A 25,103-nucleotide genomic window follows, 5' to 3' on the forward strand; every position below is an offset into this window, starting at 1 on the left:
ATGTTATCCCAATCCCCATTTTTAAATGCAAAAAAATATATACATAACTTATAATAGCAAATGCAAAATGGTGGTTTTGCCCTGCGCAAGGTAGCTAATCAGTTACTAAGCTAAGCAAGTGTGAATAGGGATTAGGAATTGACCTAGGTAATCTTCTGACTCTTCTGTTTGTGCAGCCAGCTGGCAGGCATTAATGGTTGCCAGATAATAAATCCCAATGACATTATAAATACCTTTACATTTCCTCTGCATTGTTACAAGTTTGTCATGTTGTCTTAATGATCTGTAATGATAGGTGTTTCATCCCATTACCCTTCATAAGGTATCTTACAACTTTTGAACTTCTTTTGCCACCATCAAATCAAAATCTGTTCTTATTAGAAATCAGTGAAGCTAACATTAAAATCTATAGCTGCCTGATTACATTCTGTCAGTTTTAAACAGTCTGACATTATATTTACCATTAGGAGGTAGTAAAGATTTAACAACAGTTCCTATGACTTGAGTTCAGGATTTCACCAGGTTATATTTTTATTTTATTTTATTTTTATTTTTTAATCTAGCCACATTTTCTCATTAGTCCACATAGTATTTTTCCAAAAGCTTTCTGGTTGTCCATGGTCTTTGGCAAGCTGTAGACAACAATGTTTTTTTTGAATAGCAGTCACTTGCAGCCCTTTCACACTATTATGCTCAATATTCTCTGAAGATTGACTCAAAAACAATGAAAAAAGGTATGAGAAACCTGCTGTTGGTCCTGATTATGTACATATGCAGACAATTTCCTGAACTTTGAAAGCAACTCTGTATATTGGTTGTATTGAACAGGCTGAAGTGAATACTTTAGGTTAACTGCTCTGTCTATATTTCTTATTTTATTCTCTTTTTATTCATTTTAAATAAATGACACCCAGTACAAATGTACATAAACACCAATTACACACCATACCTGCATACATCATCAGACAACAGCAACAATACAGTGTACCAGTTACTTACAACAACATTAACAGCATATTTTTGTACAAATAATTAATCACCTCATACAAATCATACTATTACAGCATCCATTCTTTACTTATCCACAATTAATTTCCCAATGTAATATTCATAAAGGAGCCCCATTTTCCCCAAATATCTTTTATCATGTATTTGAAAATTAAAGCTGTTCTTAGTTGATTGTTTTAATAATTTCCTCCTACCATTTGTTGTATGGGATGGCATTTTCAGTTGTTCAATTCCTAAGTACAACCCTACAGCTCTATTTCTTATGTTTTTTCATTTTTGCACTCATGTTTTGGAGAAGCAGTGGATATTAATGTTTTAACCAGCTGTTTTGTATATTTGAAAGTGTCTGCTGTTTTTATTTCTAGTGTTAGGTCCTTAGGCATGCATACTGTATTTAGTAGCTATCCTGCTCTCTGTGTGGGCATCAATCTATGTGTAGAAGGCCTTGAGCTTTTTTGTAGCCACAGATGTTTCAAGATGATGTAGCCAAAGGGCTGATTATGTGTGTTTTGTCCAGTAATTTGAATTGTGTGTAGTTTGCTTTTGCGTGTGTGTGTGTTCTGCTGCTTACGTGATGCCCCTGTGCCACAGATGTTCCATGAAGACGCCGCTGGTGGATGGCAGCTTGTAGCTGTGGACGTCAACAAGCCACATGGTCGAGCGCCTGCTTGCCTTCAGGTGAGCATACCACGTAATGAAAATGCTGCTGATGCAAAGTGTTGCTTTTTCTGTCCCAAAGGCAAATGCATAATTCTACTTCTGTTTATTAAAAATCAGTCAATTTAAAACATTTGACACTTGCCACAGATACACACAGCAACACGTCATTGTTTTTCTCATTTGCAATGTTTTCAGCAGCTCTGTGAATATACTGATAGAACGCTACATCAATGAATTGTATGTGATGGACACTACTGTTAACTCTTGGTTGGTGTGATGGAAATTGCTGGGCTTTAAAGATAAACTAAAAGCAGCTGGCACACTGTTGATAGTGCTGTAGAAAAAGCAGGGCCCTTGCTGGCACAGACTACCAATGGAGTTTGGGGGTACAAGAGGGATGACAACACACCCTCATAGAGTAAATGTTGCTTCAGAGCTATAAGTAAAAACACACACATACACAGACACACACACACACACACAAAACCAAGTGAAACAGTGCAAGTAAATATATTGAAACTGGATAGAGAATAAGGGTAGAAATGACACTGAATAGATGAAAAATGCAGTATTCCCATTAAAGCTCCCACCCCCGCCCCCTCCAGAGCATTGTCTTCAGTTAGAGTGAAAATTTGGATAGAGGGATAACCAGAGGGATAAACACAGCTGACGTCCCTCAGAGCCCTGTGCTGCTTTACATGAAACAATCAAAGACTTCTTCATTTGCTTCCTGCACCCATTGCAAACAGCTATGATTGTCATTGTACGCTAACGAGAAGATAATTTCTTGGCTAATGGAATGACAGAGAGCAGTATTAGGTCATGTTCAGACAAATGCTGGCTCTTGATAAAACAAAGACAAAGCCTCCATTTCTTTGAGGCTCCTGAGCTGCATGAAAAAACAAGCAAGCAAAATCTGTGACAATAACCTATGTTGCAAACTATTATATTGGGATTTGTCTGTAAGGGAGTGTAAGAAATAATCTGACTTGTGTTGCTCAAACTATCTGGAAAGGCCTCCATATACATAGTTAAAATAAGTGTTGAGTATCATGTGAGTTGTTTCTCTTCATAGTAAATTTAGCCACATGTCATCAAGGCGAGTCTTTTCAGTGTTTTTAACACACCTCAATTTACAACATTGTCTTAAGGATGCAGACTTTGTAGGGCAGGCTTGTCATGATTGGTACCTAGCTACATCATAATTTTCTGTGTCAGACTATAGAGCAACTTACAACGTTATCACATGGAGCATTTCAGCTCTCAACAGTGGCTATAAAAATGCAATAGATGTCCCCTGTCAAAGAGAGCCTAATGCACGGAAATCACAAGTGAAAGAAATTCTGAGGATCATCAGCTTATCAGACTGTCTTGATTAAAATATCAGTGGGGTATGTTGCATAGAAGGGACAGCGCAGTACTTTGTTAGATTGACTTCTTGCAGAAAGAAGAAGAAGAAGAAAGTAAGAAAAATCAGTAGATTTCTCAACACAAAAGATTAGTAGTTGGCCTTTGTCTTGGACTACATATTAGATTTAACTTGTAATTTGAATTTAAATTAGATTTTTTTATACTTTAATAATAATAATAATAATAATAATAATTTTAATTCTACTTTGTTATTTAAAATGACAATGGCTTGATTACAAAAGGCTACAAAGAATTATACTGGAGAAGCTGCCAGCTCTGATTCACATCATCTGTGTTGAATTCCAAGTTATTATGACTAAAGAAGCTGCACAGAGTACAGTGTGTTTTGTTGTGCATGCCATAATTAAGAACATCTCGTTACCTAAACTACACAGAGATCCTGTGTGTTTAGCTGGTTCAACTAAAAAATATGAACTTATTTAAAACTCAAAAAGCCACCCTACCCTTAAAATATCTTAAATGTCAGACCTCTGTTTCCATGGTAACACGAGTGGAGAAATTGTGGCAATAATTTGTCTGCCAATGATATTGTGGTAAAATAAAGAAAGAGAGTTTTTTTAGGGGCACATCACTGAAAGTTGACATGGGTTGCATTTTTTTTTTTTATAAAAACTTAGTTCTGGTGTGACAGTCTTCTACCTTTGTTATTTTTTTCTTCCTGTTTAAACATGTCAAGTGTCAGGCTTGTGGCAAATAATGATCAAAAGCTTTAATATGTGAACAGTGATGAGTGACTTTGACAAGAATCAGACAGTTTTGAATTTCAAAAGTCATCCATTGTTTTCCATTGTCACAAAGTGACAGCATTTTATGGCATGTCAAGCCATCAAACTGTTCTGAAATGCTTTGATTTTCTTCATATTGTCAAGAAACTGCAGGATGTCAGCTGACTGTTCAAATCAGACAGTCCTCTGATAGAGCTTATACAAAATCTTCACAAATCTTGACTATAAGGATTTTTTACAATGATAATTTATTCTGTTAAAATAAAAATCAGTAATATTTTTACAGTCGGTATATCCTTCTTTTTTATTTTGGATTTAGCATTCCTCTAACAACTAAATTAATTTATTAAATGAAAATATTTAAAAGGCAGTGGTAACTTAATAAAGCCCCAATAAGCCTCTGTGGTGTTGCTATGTAAGATGACTGCCATCCTGGGACAATAATCAGTGTCTGTCTTGCCCCAAAACATTAGTCAAATAAAGGTAAAATTACTATATGTACCAGATTTAAGGCCTTAGTAATGATTGAGGTCCAAGAGAACAGTGCAGAGTGTATATTTTTGCATACACTAGTGCATACCCGCTTGTCTGTACATGCTATTTAATTGTTAAGGAGATAATCAGTAGCAATAAAAAAACAGAGCCTTGTTTTGTAATGGATTATGTGAAATGAAATATGACATTACTTCAGCATCTTTTCTAATTTATGATAGCCATCACCCTGAGCTCCTTCTCTTTAGTCTTGCCAAAAACCTTATTACATTTCCTGTTCCTCAATATCAGAGGGGAGCTGTGCTAGTTGAGTGGACAGGTACAGTGGAGATCCAGCCTGCAAGGCCATCTGTGAGTGCTAGAGAAGTGAAGTGTGCGTTTCTGTTCTGCTCTGCCTGGCTCCAGAGTAATTGGCCGTCAAATGATTAAAATGTTTTAGGGCTGGCAGTGGGGAGCTTTCTACAGACAGGTGGCTTGTGTGTGTCTTTTCCTTAGCTCAACCATCCGTAGTGGTCGCACTGTTTTTTTAAACCACCTGTAACTTTCCATTCAGACTGCTGTGTTTCTGAGCGTTGAGCCTGTTGATGTAGCTGCTGATGTCTGTCTATTTGTACATAAGTGTGTGTGTGTTAGCCTGCGTCTGTCTGTGTCCAACCGGCTGCAGCAGTTGGAGATAACACATAATTGATTAACCACCTGCTCATTTTGGAGACAGAGAGGAAATGGCAGCTTCCTCTCCTAAGGGGCTACAAACCAAAATAGCCCTCAAAGCAGGGAGCACCTCCTCTTTTCTTTCCCCCTCTGGCAGTTGTTTTGTTTTGTTTTTGTTTTTTGTTTTTTTTTTGTTGTGTTTTGTTTTGTTTTTTCAATTGTTTTATTAATCTTCATTCTATTATCTAATCTTATGAATTATGTGCTTATAACTTAGTAATTGTGAATGTTTTTTTCATGTGTGCTGGCACAGTAGCAATTTATTCTCATGAGGTTTATCTGCCAATTGCACATTTACACAATCACTGAAATAAAAAATTGTATTTGGAATGTATTTAAGTTCTCCCCTGTTTCCAATATGCACCAATATTTAAACCAATAGTTTCTATGCTTCAGCGTCAATAATATATGTGGTATGCCATCTCTTAATAACAAGGGAAATTAGCATATTTCCCAAAATGTCAGACTATTGCTCCAAAGCTAATATCACATTATTAATGGTCATGCGAATTAATCAGAAATAAAGATAAGGATGCATATTTGCATATGCACTTTAGCATGACATATATTTTCATATAATAATAATAATGTAATCTGGTTTGGAGTTTAGATTTAAATCTTTAGGTCTGAACTCAATAATGTTTCATATGAATTTATAATACTGACCTGTTCATGCAGGTTTTAAATCAGAAGATTGCCCCATAGTACATTCATAAATGTCAACATCTTAATATCCCGGCTCACTCTTTTTTTTTATATATATATTTTATGTGCCTCACAAGTTCACAGACTTTTTGTATTTTCTTGGGTTTCACAGTTTTGCTGTCATGGAGGAAATACAGTGAGGATTAGTGAAGGTTAATGAAGTGTCCTGTTTCATTCCCCACAGATCTGGTTGACTAATTAACCCCCAATGCTCTGCCATGCCATAATTACACTGCAGATTGCTGCTGTAGCTGCTATAAACAGAATAAGTAACACCCACTCCAGATGTATCCCATTGGAAACGAATATACATTTAAGATGAAATAATGGCCAACTACAAAATTTCTCTTTGGGAATAACCAAAACAGCTTGTGATTCTTTCAACATAGTCTCTTTTGTGAATGAGCAGCAGATGTTGCTCATTGCACTTGTCCTCTGTCTACAGAGCTCCAGTAAATACAGAGTGATGGATAACCCAGTATCTCACTGGGGGGCACTGAGGTCCAGTGAATGAAACACCTTTTTTTTACCTCACTCTCTCAAGCCAGAAGTTATTGATTCACTGGAACCTTCCCTTTCCACTTAATGCTGATCTTTACCCCCCTGGATCGCTATCATTTTAAGCTCACACACATTTACCCAGCCTGTCAAGGTTAAGGCCACTTTGTATCTCCTGTGTGGAGGGAGAATTAGGCCACTGAAAAACAGAAATTGGTAAGGAGAAGAATTGTAGAGAAGGAAGATAATTATAAGAAAAATGTTGTTACAGACAGTGAAAATCTACATTAAGGTGTATTTAATTTGAATTAAAATAACACAAGGGCAGATTGGGGTTCATCCTATAAAAAAGAGCATGCTTAGAAGGAAGAAATGGTGAAATCTGTCTAGAGTGCAGCCACCAGATGTATATATTCTCTACATAAAAATATATAACCAAAAAAAAAAAAAGAAATCAGACAGGATGTGAATGCACAGGTGGGGGTGCGGACAGGCTTACCATTTGGGGGATCAAGATCCATTTTCAAGCCGGTGACATGAGTCACCATACTCAAGGATGTCATACATCAAGAGGTTCCTACTTTATTTGATTTCAAGTCCAGCAAGATTTTACATGCTTTTTCAGCAATGTGCTTTACATTAAAAAAACTCCCTGTTGATACTGTAAGTTTACAACAAATTTATGAATTGTAATACTTATTGTATATTATTGTTTTATGTATGTTTATTCAAAGATACAGAGATAATATAAAAAGAAAACGGAGGAAAAAAATAAACAAAACTCTGATAATCATCAATGGTTTATTTGTTGTCAATAAATGCCAATGCGGAGTGCGATGGGATAACTCAAGTGAAACATTCTGTAATCCTACTCAGTGTCTTCTTATTCTCAGTAAACAGGAGAGTGAAAAAATGTTGCAAGAATAGGTGCCAGAACATGGACCAGTCTGTTGGTGACAATTCCTGTGTGAGCACTGCTACATGGTGCCAGCTATGTGCACATGTGCCACACTCATCTCTTATACCAGCAGAAAGAGCATTTGTACTTCTTGGCAATCTGTATAAACAGACAGAGCATGAGGAAACAGTCAGTCTGCTTCCATGACTTGTGACAGTTCCACTGGAGATTTTCCAGGTACGATGCATATTATCCCCAGCATACTGATTCTTAGGATCAGTATGCTTATTGACATCAGAACATGTTGGGACATCTCTAACAAACGCTACTCAAAGTTGCCTTATCTTTTAACGAGAATGCAGGTAATATCACACTGACTAACATGAGAGCAAGAGTTTGCTTCTCTCTTTAAATTATATTAACTTTTATTGATCATTAAAAACAACATGTACTCAGTTAAGAAGCAATAAGGCTTAATGGGAAAAAAAGGAAATTGGTGTATGTTTCATCACACAGTGAAGCCTATCGACACCCTGAGTGCAGTGAGCTCTGTTTCCAATTTACATGCCACTTAAAGTCTTGTCCACAATACTGTTTTTATTCGTAATTTCTTTCCTGTACAATCTGTTGCAGTCATGAAATATTTTATGCTATATTTTAACATGTTCATGTCATTCAGCTTTCTTTTGCTAGTAGATAGAATCATACCAGGTTCCCTGGATAAATGCCAAAGCCACAACTTAATGTTTGGCTTCTGCTTTGCAATACTTGACTTCAACATGAGCATATGTGTGTACATCTTTGTGCCTGTGCACAGTGAGCACCTGGTATTTCAAAGAACCAGCCAGAGGCAACACAAATAAATAGCATCCATCAAGGAAGTGAGAAAGGATTTCAGGGGCATATAAGCTGAGAAACATCAAACTGCAGGGGAGAAGCATCTTGTCCCGCATGGGATACGCCCAAATTGATTCTGACATCTTGAGGCCATATTGGGCATGCAAGTTCCATCAGCTGCATTAGGCAAACTAGGCCATTTTTGCCTTTGAAATGACAAGGAAGGCGTTATCTGGTGAAGTGCACGATATAAGGCATGGGTGAAAAAGAGAGGATTGTGTGGGAAAGATTAAAAGGTTGTTCTGCACAGAGCTAGATGGGAAGACGGCATCTCCAGCTAACTCCCTGGCTTTTCTTAGCAGTGTGATTCCTGAAAGCTGACGGAAAATATGGGTAAAGTCAGGACCTTAAGAGAATTAGCCCTGTCATACACACAAGCATGTAGTTTCTGTTCTCTGTCAGTCTGCCTCTATTTGTCTTGCTCCATCTCTCTCCTACACGCACACACACACACAGACACACACTGGCACACACAGAGCTACATTCAGCTAAAACACCCATGGGGGAGAGCGTCTGGTTACTGAAAATGTCAAACTGCTTTGTCATGTCCAATCTCAGTCAGGGAGCTAACCTCTGTCTGTGTAGATTGGGCATGTGCATGTTCTGCAGAAACACCCTAGCAAATCAGTCACAACAATAATAAGAATCTACATTGCGGAAAAATAAAAAAAAGAAAGAAAATTGAGAGTAACATTTAAAACATAGTGCAGATTTTAAGATTCAGTGATTCTCAGGTCAAGTATCATAACTGTGTCCACTGTATGTGCACTACATCACTGTAAAAAGAAACATGACAGGTTAAAGATCTTGTTTTTTTTACCTCCAGTATTTTAAGTTCTCAGCTTTCTGGGGTAGTGTGGAATTTTATTTGTGTGTCAGAACTCTGTCTCTCATCACAGCTTGTTGTTGTATCAGGTCCAACAGAACACACCTCTCAATATATCCAACCCAGCAGAAAAATATGAAGAGGTGGAACAGAAGAGAAACGGTAAAGTGGATAAGGCAGAAAAACACTGCTTGGTAAACCAGGTTATATTGCTTAGTGTTGTCATAAGAATTATTGTGTCAGTATTACAAATTTTACCCCCACAATATTATCATTAAGGTCGAGTGACCCAGAATACAGAGAGAAACGTTTTACCAGTAAAGCCCAGACACATGTTTTAAGTGTAAACCAGACAAACCTGTGGTGTGATACAGTTACTTATTAGTGATCATTTAAGTAATATATAACCCACCTTTTGCCTATATATTTCCATTCTTTATATTGAAATCCAAATTTTAACTAAGAATTATTACTAAACCCTATCTTTTTCAACCTAGAGATTGCCATTACCTAACCCTAAAACTACACTATCTGGATAACACACGGTGGATTTGAACGCACACCTATTGATGATCAGTTATTGTGGTAAATGGACTTGCATTTATATAGCACTCTTCCAGTCAGTTTGACCCCTCAAAGCGCTTTACACTAAATATCACATTCATCTATTCACACACACACACATACTCCCTGTTGGGAGGCAACCTGGGGTTAAGTGTCTTGCCCAAGGACACTTCGACATGTAGTCAGTGGAAGCCCTGGAATCGATCCACCTACCTTCTCATTGAAAGACGACTGCTCTTCAACCAGGGTTCGAATCCCCCAGTAGACACACATTAACATCTTCCAGTTGGGTCCTTAGGCCCCCACCTTGCAGTGAGCCCTGGGTAAATGGTTCAGTTTACCTCCTAGTCTGACACCACTGATACTCTGAACACTGTCAGATGTTATTTCCAGGCTGTTATGTTGAGTGTTGTTTTCCCTGTTTTTTCATTTTTACCTTGCATTCAAAGATTATTTCTACTTTGAAAACTCTAAATTCTACTCTGAATTTAACAGTAGTCAATAAAGACAAGTTAGAATTGGAGAAAGGTGATCTCTGAACCTAACTAATTATAATTTTGGATCATCTCTATGAACTAGTTTTTCTGTCACTCTGAGACAACATGGTTCTAATTTTGACAATACTACATAGGTGAGACGGAATCTTGGAAACTACCCAGTCATTCTGGTAGTTAAGGTAATATTGGTATTGTTCAACGAATCTTACTCCTGTGGGTGGGTGGGCTTTTTAAAGGGGCTAAATCTGCCTTTTTTTGTTAAATTGTATGACCATTTACATGCATAAGGACGTCTTTTGATGATACATATTGACAACAGCATGCCTGGATGTCGTGAAAAGCATTGACTGCAATTTAATTAGAAAATGATTCATGCAATTTTGTTATTTTTACATCTGAAATTATTGCTAAAGGTTTCAGTTTAATCATATCTCAACTGTTTCATCATAAAAAGATAAAATAAGAGTTATCCTCCAAGACAGCATATACATGTTTTGGTTTTTAAACATGTAAATGCTATATGTTTATTATATGTATATAGTGTTATGGAAACATTAGCAATTATTAGCTTCCAATTTGTTTCTCCTGTAAATAACTAGTTATACAACTAATACTATTTGGTAAAGATTAGAAATAGATGGATGGATGATTGGATGGATGGATGGATGGATGGATGAATTGGATAGACAGACAGACAGACAGATTCATTGCGGTCTGGATAAAAAGAACCCCAGAGTAACACGTAAGAAATACCAACAACAGTGTCCTCTGTCACAGCTGTCCACTTTATTGAAGCAAACATTAGCACATTTTATAGACATAGTTCACCTATGTTTTCTTTACATAACTTTTTTTTAACATTTGCATTTTATATGTTAAAACAAAATTTTTGCTGAAACAAAATTATCCCTCTCCTCTCCTCTTTTTTTTTCATTTTTTGACTTTTTATATATCTGAACTTTTATGTACATCAATCAACTCAAAGTATTTTACCCACAAGTTCAAAGATTACTTAATCAATACCAAGCACTAAACCCAGTTGCAGATCAGACTGCTCGGACTTGAAATAGTTTGTATTGTGAGTGTATTTGTGTGTAGGAGGGCTGATGGCAGTGGTCCCACTTTCCCGGGGCAAATTTGATCCTTTCAAGCTGCAAACAGTCTTCATCTGTCTTGAAGCCTTCCTCTCATTTTTTTTTCCCCTTCATTTTACATACAAGTCTTTTTTTAGGATGAGTGATTCTACCCACTTACAAGCTGTTCATTCTGCCATATATGTGTGGAGTTCAAGGTTACAATAACATCTGTCACAGCTAAAGGAATTCTTAGTTACTCTGATTGTCTGAAAGAGGAGCATGTACTTCATCTGCCTTTATTTTATGGGTGTGGTTTCAATTTCTTTTTCATTATTTGATGTTATTTGAAGCTTTTAGTGCCAAGATTTTTTCACAGAAAATTATACATTTATTGTTCCTTTCCTTTTTTTTTTTCTTTGTTTATTGAGTTTTTGGATACACATGGATTCTGCTTTCTTGAGGAAATTTTCTCACAGTGACTAATATGCTTATTGCCCTTTGAGACACTGTGCCACTGCTAATTGTTGCCTACCCCTGATAATACTGTAATTTACATGCAGGAAATAATGTGAACTCATAATATTTAAACAATGACAAAGTTTTGCTTAAACGAAAAAACCTTCAGACTTAATTGTTTGCATGTTGCAATTGAATATTGCTCTGTTTCCACAGCAAATGATGCGGTCCTCCGTATTTCACATGTTTATCCTGAGTATGGTTGCTGTGGACGTCATTGTTGCTGCCAGTAACTACTATAAGGGCGAGAACTACCGCAGGCACTATGATGAGTTTTACCTGGCTGAAGTGAGTTTTTGTTTTTTTCTCTCTACAATCTCCTTCATCTCCAAACATTATTATTGTTATTAATATTATTATTATTTTTCTTCTTCTTCTTCTTCTTCTTCTTATTATTATTATTATTATTATTTGCCATTTGACTCTGGCTTTGATTTAAAGCAGTCATGATTTTGATTGCATTCTTTGTTATGACCTTATTTAGAGTGCCCTATAGCATAATGTTATTGTATGTTATTAGGAAGATTAAATGCTGTATAAACTGAATTCCTCATAGTGTTATCCTGTCCACTCATGCAATATATATTCCAACTGAGGATTTTAGGATATATGCACTAGCTTACAACACTACATAGCTTTCTTTTTATTATAATCTTTTGAAAAATACACATGCTTACCACTCACAGGCAAGCTAATTTGCTGTTCTGTATGGAAGGGTAATGCACTAACAGCAATGATGAAGAGTGTTCCCACTTTTCCATTCTTGTCATACCTCTTACCCTTCCACACAGCTGAATGAAGGAGATAAGAAAGGGAATACAGAAAACACACACATAGAATATTACCTTCCCTCACTCCTTCCATGCATATCACGCAGACTTCGATCTGCAGATTTGTTCTGTGTGAAGGCTGTGAAGAGAGAAGGGATGAATTGGGAGGCAGTGGACTCAGAATTAAATGGAGAAATGCATGTTTTGTTGGTACGATGCCCACTTCCTTCTCACATTCTTGCAATAGTTCATAATTATGGTAGTAACAGGAAAAATTAAAAGTAGTTGAAAAAGAGAAAAGTGTTTCACTCATTCACTTGGGCAAAGCTGAAGGACTAAAAGAGACACAATTAAAACAGAGGGGACACAATTAGTGTCACAGAACCAGATATGTTTTGTTTCTACTGTAGCTTAAACTCCCAAGTTGCACCTTCCTACTTTTCCTATAAGGCATTCATTAATATACAAGAACATTATATATATATATATATATATATATATAGATATGTTCCTCATGGTCAGTCTAGTATTATATAATAGTATTATTTAGCAACTATTGCAGCACATTATTGCTGAGCTTACAGAGCACACCAATATTAGCCTAAGAGCTTGCTCTAGCACACGCAGCACAACTGTTTAAACTGCCACACCCCAAGCTGTTTGAAAAATATTTGACTAACAATTTTATTGTAAAAGTACTTTATCTGGTGTTCAGTTATGGTCAACTGGTATTTATCATTCTCTGAGGCACATTCTCACTCCAAGTCTTGTGCTGAATTTGTCTCAGTTGTAAAAACATAAAGCATTTTGGTGATAAGTAATTATAGCTATCAATCAATGTGACAATTATCAAGAGCAAAATAAAAGATACCCATAATTATATGTAAGTCATATGATCCTCTATATTGTCAGAGATGCGTACCGAGTACAAGTATAATCCAACAGTGATTTGCATTTTCTTCCTTCCATCTCAGGTTGCTTTTACTGTGCTGTTTGACCTTGAAGCTCTTCTGAAGATTTGGTGTCTCGGTTTCACCGGCTACATCAGCTCCTCTTTGCATAAGTTTGAATCTCTGCTGGTGGTGGGCACCACGCTGCACATCTACCCTGACCTTTACCACTCTCAGTTCACCTACTTTCAGGTAAGGGCAGTGTTTTATAAAAAAAAAATAGTTATATGAGAATGTTTTTTAATATTCAAGAAAAATAGGTGGTTTTACATAATTTGATGTAAATGAATCAATATCGAATCGAAGTGGATTTAATCAAAATCTAATTGAGATAGGCTGTTGCGAATCGAATCGATTCAGGAAATTAGTGACAATACCCAGCCCTACCATTAAACATCTGTTGATGGTGAGTTTTGTCCATAAAGTCCTTAGTGGTGTATTATATACAAGGAGAAATGCTAATTAAATGTAATAACTGTCCTTGGTTTTATTATTTATGGGTTCATCACTTACAAAAAGGGATCAGGCACTGATGCAAAGATAATATAGAATTTTTATAAGTAATGACAGTAGCCGTTTGAGTTTAAGCAGTGACCTGCAGACTGCTCTGCACACATTCATATACATTTTTCCAATGAAATCAGTCTTTTACATTTAGTGACTGATTGATATTAAAGGGACATGGGAATGGAGTGCCTTACTTACTGCTCACTCCTTGGAAAACATCTCTCCTAAACACATTCTGCTGATATTTTTCCAAATCAAACAAGTGACATTTAGTCACGAGTGATTAACCACATGATTCTGTGCAGAAATCAGACGAATCCTGGGCAGAAAACAATAAAAAAAAAAACAGGCACAGCAATCTTTATCTTTGTTTACTTCTGTTTTATTTGAGTTGTATCCAACCGAGGGGCATTTTGTTGCTAAAGGTTAGCCTTATTACCTTTCAGTCTATACTAAATGTCACATTGTTTAGTCCCCTACTAAATGCTTTGACACGCACACAGTTCAATAATTTTTAATCAACCAATGGACCGCACCTTGACACTTTCTCTTCTTGTGCTCAGAATTGCAACGATTCCAGTTGCAGCCCAATTCTAAAGGGCAACCGCTTTATTCATTCTGAAAAGCAGGATTTGGTGTCATGTTTGCACTTTTTGTGGTAGATATTTGCTGATTTCATTCCAGTCAATGGAATTTGGCCACTATGGGTTTAACATGTTGGATCGGGTATCTGTGACACATTTCCCTGTTTAATTTGATCTGTTGTATAAGAGGTGTGAGCCAGAATCACACACAACTGCACAGCAGGAAAACCAGGATCAGACACATGATGCTGTTGGTGGTACAAAAAGGTTTTGGTTCAGCTTACAGCATTTTGTTATCCAGAATTAACTGTGGTTGGATTAACCTCTAGTAGCACATTGAAGATATTGTAGGTTTTAATGTTTTATAAATACAACCTCACTTGAACAGCAAAGCTTACATATCAGGGCAATTTCTGAGAACGTGTTTGACAGTGGATTCTACAAATTTAGATTGGACAGAAAATACGAGCAGATTTTAGGTCAGGTACATGACACCGCATATGGTTACAAACACATTAAACAGTCATGTAATAAAATATTGTAAATCCAAGATTTAAATCACTCCCACTAACGCCTCATTGGCAATACCCCAAGGGATATAAATTATAAGGAAAAACCCAGCTTTATTTTTATCCACTGTGAAATTATTCTCTTGGGCTTTATCTGTTGCTTCCAAGTAAGCTCCTGTTTTAAAATGGATAGTGCTCATTGTGGTCAGTCAGAAGTTGGAGGTAATGTCTGTCTGTGTAATTAGTGAATAAATTTTCTTCAGGTTTCTTTTTAGATCAGTATCCTCTTTTTTTCTTCCTTGTTTTTCTTTATATCCAGGGAATGGAAGATACTCTTTCATTTGGCTTGGCGTGGGATTTTAAAGAAAAATCTTTGGCCTAAAGCATCACAGACAGGAGCTCGATCAATAGTGACTCTGGATTTCCAATCAAAGCCTGACCAAGATTCATTACCTTTTAGGCGTTGTTGTCACCATAAGCAATATAGGGGCTAAGCCTGTTGACAGAGCAGGGCATCATAACACTGTTACAGTTGAATCAAGATCAATCTTTTTCTTTTTCAGTCAATATGTAATCAATGTACTATGTCTCCAACTCTGGTATTTATTTTAAACTATTTTCAAAATAAAACTGCTGCTTCTTTGCTGTGGAAGCTGCTACTAAAGGCTTAAGTAAAAGAACTATGTAACAGATGTCACACTAACCACAGCTTTACATTAGTAATGATGTCTCTCTTTCCCTTAGGTCCTACGTGTGGTGCGTTTGATAAAGATTTCCCCAGCTCTAGAGGATTTTGTCTACAAGATATTTGGTCCAGGTAAAAAACTGGGCAGCTTGGTGGTGTTCACAGCCAGTCTTCTGATCGTCATGTCGGCCATCAGCTTACAAATGTTCTGCTTTGTGGAGGAGTTGGACCGCTTTACTACTTTCCCCAGGGTAAGTTCACACTCACCTTGTCGCCCAAGCGGGAAACGTAAACTAGTTTTGGATTTACTAAGTTCCTATAAAAATTTTAAAAATTTGAAAGTGAAGCTGTCCCAAGATGAAAATCTCAACACCTTATAATCTGTGAAGTCGTGCTTTATTTATTTGTTTTTACTTAGTTGACTTTGTACTAAGCAACTCTCTTTCCAGGTCATTGCTGCTGGATTTTAAGTCAGATTTTTACATAACCAAATAATGGCAGAGGTGGACAAGTGGTCCTACTCTGCATCAGCACATCTGCACACTTACATGTTGTCTTGCCACCCAAGTGGGGCAGTGAAAGCACCATATGTAGGCAAGTCAAAATCACATGCTGACTCCCTGCTAGTCAGTGCTGTCAGAATAAAATTCATAGTTAAATATCATGTCATATTGTACAGCTGTAAAACAGCATAGGTAAACAGTAAGATGACACTGAAATATAAGACACTTGCTCTAACCACAGATGGATGAACACACACACACTCATGTGACAGCCCCAGCTCACTGCATTTGAGACTCATGGTAGCTTACAGGTTGACCTACACAGAAAATAAGGGAAAGGGGGAACAGGGACAATGATATTCAAATGTATTCAAACTTCATTAAACAATTAATTTAGGAATTTTGTGATGAAGAATAAGTAATGTTTTACTTATTCTGGATGCCACCCAGCACCATTGGTGCTGTGGATACATTGTTCAAATGTTGCCTTCTCTTGTCAGATTTGCCTGACAAACAAAAAAACTGAAATTGTAGACATGCTTCCCTCAGTTTATTCAAACGATGTCCAGAAGAAGACATAAGTCCTTATGTTTGGACTTTTTTTGTTGTTCCGTTCAGTAATTTTAACTTAGCGTGTCAATGTAGAAATAATGCTGTTGTTTACAGGTAATGTGATTTGTAATAATTTTGGAAATCTAATATTACAAAGTAATATTCAGGCAAGCTAAATACACCAAACTTAAGCTTAAAAATTCATTTGAGCACTTCTGGAACGACCACCCACTGTGCAGGCCTGCAGGTGTTGATGAGTTTCACAGTGAGTCAACAGATGTGATATTTCCTTTGATTTTTAAGTGCTCACAAACTTATCTCTCTCTCTCTCTCATTAATGATATCTTTCCACCCTCTGTTTTTTCTGATCCTCCCATCATTTCATTGATCCTAGTCAAGAGGGACACGAAGGGCTACTTGTATACAAGTGCTACTTGTATACAGTGTTACCCTTCCCTCTGCCATTTTTCTCTTGTTTCTTTGATGCCTGTTGCACACACACGTATATGCATGGGGACACAGCAGCACATCATATTTAATGATGTTTGGCTGTCTTCCCCATGGGCAGACATGTTTTTGAGTTTATCTTTATCTGCAGTGACTGGGACATGGTAGCGGGTGGGAAGGGTTGGGGAGTGGAGCTGCTGTCTAGAAAAAGAGATTCTGAGAAAGAAGTGCAGTTGTGCCATTTGCCTTCTGGGGCTATTGTGTCACAGCTGGCTGTTTCCTACACCTTCAACTGACCTCTACCAAGTACTTGAGAGGGCATGTGAGCAAGTAAAACAGGATGTCTCACTCCTGGATCACTAATTTCTCCCCCTAAAAGCCTCAGTCTGCAAGCAGGGGATAGATGTTGAGAAGGGGATTTGTGTATCAGCTGTGTGATATTTGCCTCCTGTGCAAAAGCACAGTTAAAATATATATATATATATATAAAATCCATCTCTTAGCAATATCCTGCCTGCATATCTCTTTCTGCCCCACTGTCTATTGCATATCTGTTCTGCTGTACAGTATTTTGCCTTATTTTATCTTACATTTTCCCTTACGTTGTGTCTTCCTCCTTGTAGGCTTTCATGTCCATGTTCCAGATCCTAACACAGGAGGGCTGGATAGATGTCATGGACCAGACTCTGGTGGCTGTAGGTCAGATGTGGGCTCCAGTAGTTGCCATTTACTTCATCCTTTACCATCTGTTTGCTACCCTGGTAAGGAACATTGTGTTCTGCTTCAAACGATTCAAATAACTTGAGGAGACTATTAAAGTACTGCTTTAATTACGTTGTGTATTCACTGTAATGTTCTTTTCACACCCGTATTCTGTTGTTTTCATCAGTAAAAAAATACGGTTAGTGGATATAAATGTCAAATGGATGCATGGATTTCTCTCTTAATGCTTTCAATTAGTGCCCTACTCCTTTATTGTTCCCTCAAGTGGCACGTCTAATCGTAGATAATCAAACTTGCAGGCGTAAGAAGCACTGGCATTTCAGTGTTTGGTCCTCTGATACATGGAGTCGTCAGACAGTGCACAGTTCCCTGATGACTCACACCCCACTCCACAGACAGACAACATGTCTTTCAGGACAGAACAAGCAAGAAACAAGAAACAAGTAGACTATGTAGTGTTAGCAAAGTACAAAGACTGTTTTGTCCTGTTTTTATTATGATGCTAATAATGACATTGTAATGCGTTCACACACAGCAGATGTTCTGTTGAACTTGCCTTTGCTTCATTTTAGATTCTGCTGAGTCTCTTTGTTGCTGTTATCTTGGACAATCTTGAATTGGATGAAGACTTGAAGAAGCTCAAGCAGGTAAGCAGCTTGTGGAAAATATGCAGGCTTTACAGTAATTTTTGCAAGAGCAATCACCAACTGGGAATACATAATTTTCAATACATTTATTTGCATTTTGCAATGATCCTCGTAATGCCATGAAAGGTAGTTGTTACCAGTATGAAATTAAACACTCTGCAGCTGCCAAGTATAAATTTGAAATGTTGAACAAAAACTTGATGTTTCATTAAAGATGCAAAATGAAACGATTAAGAGTAATTCAGACTAGTAACAGTTCAAGAACTGTATGTATTATGAGTTAAGTTAAAGCCATTTATCTCTCCATCAGCCACTTTTCACCTAAACAGTTTTTTTTCTCTCAAGCTGGTACATGCATGGCATTGCCAAAGAAAAATGGATGAAGCTGGAATATATATATATATATATATATATATATATATATATGTATATATATATATATATATATTATACATGGTTTTATACATAAAACCATGTATAAATCTTTTTAAAACAACATATTTGTTGCAAATTTCACTTAGAACTAAAGTGGAAGACCAAAACGGTAAAGTAAACAAGGAAATACAACATTTAAAATTGACATTTTTTTCCTCCCCATGATCTAATCTTCTTTCAGATTTACCTGCTGCTTGACATTTCAGCGTCTTTTTTCCTGCTGCATTTTATTTAAAAGCTGAGCACTTTCTGTTCCTACTCTGGGAAGAGAGACAAGGTTGAATTATGCTTACTTTAACTATTGATCTTTTTTTTTTTTTTGTTATTTTTCCATCCTGTCCTTTTTGAGGCTCAGCTCTAAAAGCTTGAGTAAGAGGTGGATTAGCTTAAAAAAAAATCAAACTTGGCATTTATGTACTAGTAGAAGACACTGCTCAATGAGTGAACTTTAGTATTTAGTTTCTGTCATCAAATGCAAATTCAGTGCTGTAGCAGACAAATCTTTCTAGTAAAGTACTTTTTGAATAGTTACAGACTTAAATGCAATTGACTAAAGTGCCTTGTCTTTTCTGTGTATATCCATTTAATATCTTTGCATAAAATAATATGTATGCCCATCAACTTGAATGTTGTCTGGCACACACACTCCCATAAGTGCTGCGTGCTGTCTGCCCTCATAGGTGGGTGACAGGTCTCAGCTTGCTTGGACAGTTTATTTCCCACCCACAGCTGAGTGATAAGGTGCAGTGACTGTAAAATTGCCTATTTTAAAAGTGCTTCAATCACGGATAAAGAGACTGGCTATAAATAAAACCACAGATGGTAATCACCTTCCTACAAGAAAGGGCTTCTGCAAACATGTGACAAAAGCCCAAGAATATGTTTGATAAATCTTTAGGAAATGCACATGTGAAACCAATTATAGAGGACATGATTGCTCTTTTTTGCCTGGAGGTTGATGCATTACTTCACTGGCTTACTGATGTTTGTTATTTATAATTGGCTTTATTTGTGTTTATGGCAAGCTCTTATAAAAAAAGAAAACAGTAACAACATCTTTACATCAAGGTAAAAAATGGGCTTGTTTCAGTGACTGTTATGAATATGGTATTAATATCTATATTTCAGGTGAGAGTGTGACATAAAAATCTATTTCCTAGGATGTTTTCCATTTATTCTTCTTCACGGTCTGTTGAGCACACAGACAGTTTCTGTGTTGAAATTAATTAGAAATAATAAAAACAACAAATTAAAGAATATTCCACTCAAAGCAAACTATAACATTTTAAAAAGCTTATTTAAATGTATTGTTTCATACTGAATACAAAAGTGTGTGTTGTATGTAGAAGGATGTTTTATTCCAGCTTACAATACATGGGATAGCTGCTGAAAACTACATGAAGGTAGAGGTGATATTGTATTACTACCTTAGTTCTCACTTCTGTTGTCCTGCTCCATGAGTGTGCAAAATAACATTTAGGAAATGAATCAAACATATTAACTCCATTTAGAGTTTATTGTATTTTGCCTTTACCTATGAAAAATTTCAAGCCTACAACTTGTGTGTAGTTGCAAAACTGTTTCTTGATGTATGTAAAGGGGAAATAAATGTGTGCAGTCAAGCTTTAGGAACGTTCACCTTCACAGTATAAATATGCTTGAAGCTAAATGTAGTAAACTGTTTTCCATTTTTTTGTGTAGTCTCTGTGAATGTCATGTTCTATTTAGCATCCATCAAACTGTTCCACACTCTCATTTGACATTAAGAATGAAAAGGAACTAGTCCAACATGCAGTATTCTGGTCTTATTTATTTGATTTGAGCTCTCACAGTTCTCCTGACTGTTTACTCCAGGAAGCAACTATAATCTGTCCTGCAACTGACCTGCTGCCTTCCTAGCCATTTCCTGCAGGAATTAACAGTGTCGTGAAGTTAAAATGGCCAATCTTGGAAACTAAATTTAAAAAATGATAGGTGTTTCATCCAAAATCCCATGCTGTGCACTATATACTCAATATGTGGACTATTGCTCTGTAATACAACAGTAGTATTATAATTTAAATAGACACTAGTATATATCTGTTTTGATCCACTAGACTCTATTAAAGTGCTTTTTCCTTATAGTCTCCTCAATATCTCCTCCAAAAACTGAAAAAAAAGTATTAAAATTGAGAGTAATTAATATTAAAATTTACCACCCATCTATCAATCCATTTAAACTAATAACTAATAATAATGGTTGCTGGTGAGCTGGTGCCTCTCCCAGCTGTTATCACACCCTGACCAAGCTGTCAGTCTATTACAGCCCACTCCCTTTTTGTGTTACTTTTCATTTCTATTTTTGTTTCAATTAGCGCCCTTTCCTTTTGTTTTCATTCATTTGTTTTGTTATGTGCATGATTAATGCACTGCATAAACATTACATCACCAAAAATGTCCAATATTTGGATATTGCAATACTCCCTGCACAGGTTGGAAAAAGATGGCCATCAGTTTTGAGATGTGAACATGAAGTACTTTTTGGCCCCAAGAGACTCCTTATTTTAAAGTCTAAACCTTTTTTTTATAAATTAAAAAGTCATATCTTTTTCACAAGTTGTCATGGTGTAATTGGTATATACTGAGCTGTAATTTAAGTAATTAGTTTTGTAAAATCAGATTTTCATTATCACTCTCCAGCTCCACATTCTTGTTTAAATTATGGTCACATCTGGCTCCATGAAAGGGAAAAGGGTTTACACAGAATTTTGCACTTAGACGTGACATTCATAGTACTGTTCTTATCATGGAAATTCTGTTTCTGTCATGTTACATAAATTATTTATTGTCTCTAAATAATTATAACTGGCAGAGCCTAGCTTAGTTTAAATTTATCATACATCAAATCAAATAATATCTCTTTACAACCATAGTCTGGTGCCAGTGTAGTAATCATTCAGTACCAGGCTTCGTGCAAGAAGGCCAAAGCGTGCCCTGACTACAACGTATCCAAATATTAATCTTAATATTCAGTTTGCATCATACTTTATTCTTGCTTCTTGTCCTACCACTTGGAATGAAGTATTTTGCATACAGATTAAAGTGTAATCGCCAGCAGAAGGTCAGTGACAAAGGCCTCGGTCTCACAGTTAATATCATAGTAACAGAAGGCTATTTCAGCCGCTGGTGAAAGAATGCAACGTCAACACAACCAGCAACACCAACATGCTCTGCACATAAAACACCTCAAAAGAAGCAATCGCTGAGAAAAGTCCAGTAATTATGTATGACAAAAGCTGCTTTGGGAGCAACACAACAGATGAAATCATACTTAGTGGTAGTGCATGACAGCGATGAAGACAGATACTTTCTGCAAAGTAGTCTATTAAATCCTTCATATCCACCTGGCAGATCTTCTCTTTTTTATCTTCTTCATAGCTATCTTTTGAAAACCTGCTTTTGTTTACAGATTGTGAACAGTTTCTGTCTCGCTGTCTGCTATGGAAATTTTATGCATGTCCTAAAATGTCTCACTGTTCCAAGCACTCCCTTTTATTCTGTCTCTAAATAATGTCTCATTTCCCTTGAAAGTTTAATATATAATCCCAGCATGTATAATTAATGACATGCTGGCATATACCAAAGTCTTATATTTTTATACTTATTAGATAAATGTAAGTTTGGTAACTCTATGATAGAAATACTTTGTCTCAGAGATAACTGAAGATAACTGCCAGTGGGTTCATGACTTTGGCCATATCTAAAGTAAAGTCAGTTGTGTCTCTGGAAATTTTGAGATTTTTGCAGTTCACACTCCTGCTTAAGAAAGTAAATAATGCATTTATTAAGTATTGTTATCAGGGGAAATAGCTGTTAATCATAATGTAGTAGTAATTACACACCTTGAAAGCCAAATACATGGCTGTCAGATTGTGAATTACCTCACGACTAAGAGCTGAAGATAGTACTGTCAATGATAGAAACTCCATAAAATATACCAACTGTGACAGATTGCTACATTACGGTGCTATAAGACCTTGCACATACATCTTTTACATGTTTCAACTTAATTAAATTATTGGCAGCGCCTCTGAAACCCCACCCAATCACTTAAATTTGCTCCATTATCATTTATATCTGTGTTCAGTGGAGTAGTAATCAGGCAAATCAGTGTGGATGGAGTTGCCAGGCAACTGCATTTTATCCCGTATGTTCTGTAATCTGTATTATTACTTAACTCACCATGGCCAAGAGTGGTTGCATTTGTGTGTGTACCTGTTTGTGTATAAGGTAGCCGTGTCCAGCCGTTTCGCTAATGTGACAATGACATCATCAATAAAGCATTCAGGTTAAAACATCTGTCATTGTTTGTATGTCGGTTGCAGCCTGGCCTCTCTGGGGAATCACTTGCATCTGTCAGCCTCGACAGACCATTTGTCTTTATTTTTGTTTTTCATGTCAGAGCTGGAAAAATCATGAGCAGAGAGGCTTGTTAGTATTTAATGTGCTGTGCATCACTGTGCTATATTGTCTGGTTGTTTCAATGTTCCATTAGATGCTTGCAAGTCAAACAGTCCCGAATTAGTGCATGATAATCACAAAAAACCCTAAAAACAGTGCTTAAAGTTATTTTTTTCAGTCGCCCCTTTCCACACACACACACACTCTCACAAACACACACGCATGCAAACTGCACACAAAAACTCATCAATAATCAGAAAAGTGTCAGCACAGAAGTGTTTTTTTTCCTCTGTACTTATACGCCAGGAACACAGAGGTAGCATCGAGATAGACACACAAAGACACAGATTTGTGTATATGTGCCACTGCTGTTTTTTTTTTTTTTTCCTCTCGTCAGTGCTGATTAGGATAATTCATTTATTGCTTGAAATTAAGTTTGCTGGGAATTGAAATGAAGCCATAGCTAGACAGCTGAGGAAAAAAAGAAGCTAGGGAAGGAAGTAGATACACACACAAGCACACACACACACACCTACAGTGATTCATCAACACACTAGCTCTATGGTGCTTTTGTTTGTCCTGTAAATTTGAAGAGTTGAACTTCATATTTAATATTATTAAATTTACATTTACTGTGTACCAGAAACACAATTCAGTGTAAAGACAAATTTGCAAACATTCCTAACAACTCTTAGTACAAATATAAAAATATCTAGAGAATTAGCCTTTTTTCTGATTTTAATTATTTATTTTATTTTATTTATTTATTTATTTATTAATAAATGAGAAATGAGGAAAGACACTTAGGGCCTGATTTACTAAAGGTTTGTGTGTGTAAAAATGTGCAAACTTGATAGCACCTGCAACAGCGTTGTAGTTGATTAACTAATCAGGTGCACCAAGGATTGCGTCTGTTAAATGGACAAAATAATATGCACGTTTGCTCTTGATGAATATGCATTATTTTGCCAGAAAGTGCAAAAATGTGGAAGGAGCAGATGTAAATAGATCAACATAGCACATGCAATTTGATTTATTATGTGGCACAACTTCATGGCAGCAGTTGCTGTTGCAAGGAGGAGGCTTAGACACCTCAAAGGCAAAGGAAAGACCACATCTTTTCTGTGCGTATAAACATTTTTGGAAAGCCAGACCCAAAGATTATTGAAACATATGGCTGTGTTACTGTGTTTAATGCTGTGTTACGCAGGCTGTTGCTGCTGCACTGGGCTTGATGGCATTGAAAGCCCTCACCACTGCCTATACGCCATCTTCCATCCCTCACTTAAAGGCATTAATGACCATCGTCAACCCAGATAGAGCACCGACCAGCTGCAGAGTGTGTATTGTGCAATGTTGGGAACTTAGTAAATCAGACCCTAAGTCTTTTACTATGGGCCCAAGTGTGTCTTTAATAAAGTGAACTAAGTAACTAACTAACTAACTAAGTCAAGTCTTACATAAAATAAAAATAACTTTAAAGATATCAGTAGGATTCTATGCTGTCATAGTTTGGTGGGCTTTGTGGTGTGAAAGACTGATGGCCATCTCCATCCAACAAATCATTCCTGCCCACGGAGCAACACAGGACCAGAGAGGGGTTGCAGGAAAAGGGAAAAATCTTTAACCAATGCCTGGAGATACCAGCAAAATAGGATGGGCTGTTTACCCTTAAGGGGAAAGATGATAACGTGTGCTTGTGTGTGTGTGGTTTGTATCGTCTGTGTTGTGAGAAATATGTGTCTGCAACTGTTGCACACACACTGCTTTTTGCATATTCGTGTGTGTGAGAGTGTACCTGTCTGGCAGTCTGGCAAGGGTTCAGTAGATTTATGTGTTATGAGGAC

The 25,103-nt window shown here is 36.7% G+C and overlaps 1 protein-coding gene across 6 annotated transcripts in view; it reads left to right on the forward strand.

Annotated features, from left to right (window-relative positions):
* nalcn (sodium leak channel, non-selective) overlaps positions 1 to 25,103 on the forward strand; it is an 83,473-nt gene that overhangs the window by 29,863 nt on the left and 28,507 nt on the right. For all 6 annotated transcript variants that reach the window (XR_006012283.1, XM_042002009.1, XM_042002011.1 and 3 more), the window contains 6 exons: positions 1,600 to 1,686; positions 11,661 to 11,792; positions 13,249 to 13,416; positions 15,569 to 15,760; positions 17,635 to 17,772; positions 18,307 to 18,381. Coding sequence is in view for 5 of the 6 variants with exons in the window: in XM_042002009.1 (XP_041857943.1) it covers positions 1,600 to 1,686; positions 11,661 to 11,792; positions 13,249 to 13,416; positions 15,569 to 15,760; positions 17,635 to 17,772; positions 18,307 to 18,381 (792 nt within the window). In the remaining variant the exon portion in view is untranslated. The remainder of the gene's footprint in view (positions 1 to 1,599; positions 1,687 to 11,660; positions 11,793 to 13,248; positions 13,417 to 15,568; positions 15,761 to 17,634; positions 17,773 to 18,306; positions 18,382 to 25,103) is intronic.

This window comes from Melanotaenia boesemani, chromosome 12 (genome assembly GCF_017639745.1).
Source record: "Melanotaenia boesemani isolate fMelBoe1 chromosome 12, fMelBoe1.pri, whole genome shotgun sequence".
In the NCBI taxonomy this organism is placed as follows: Eukaryota; Metazoa; Chordata; class Actinopteri; order Atheriniformes; family Melanotaeniidae; genus Melanotaenia; species Melanotaenia boesemani.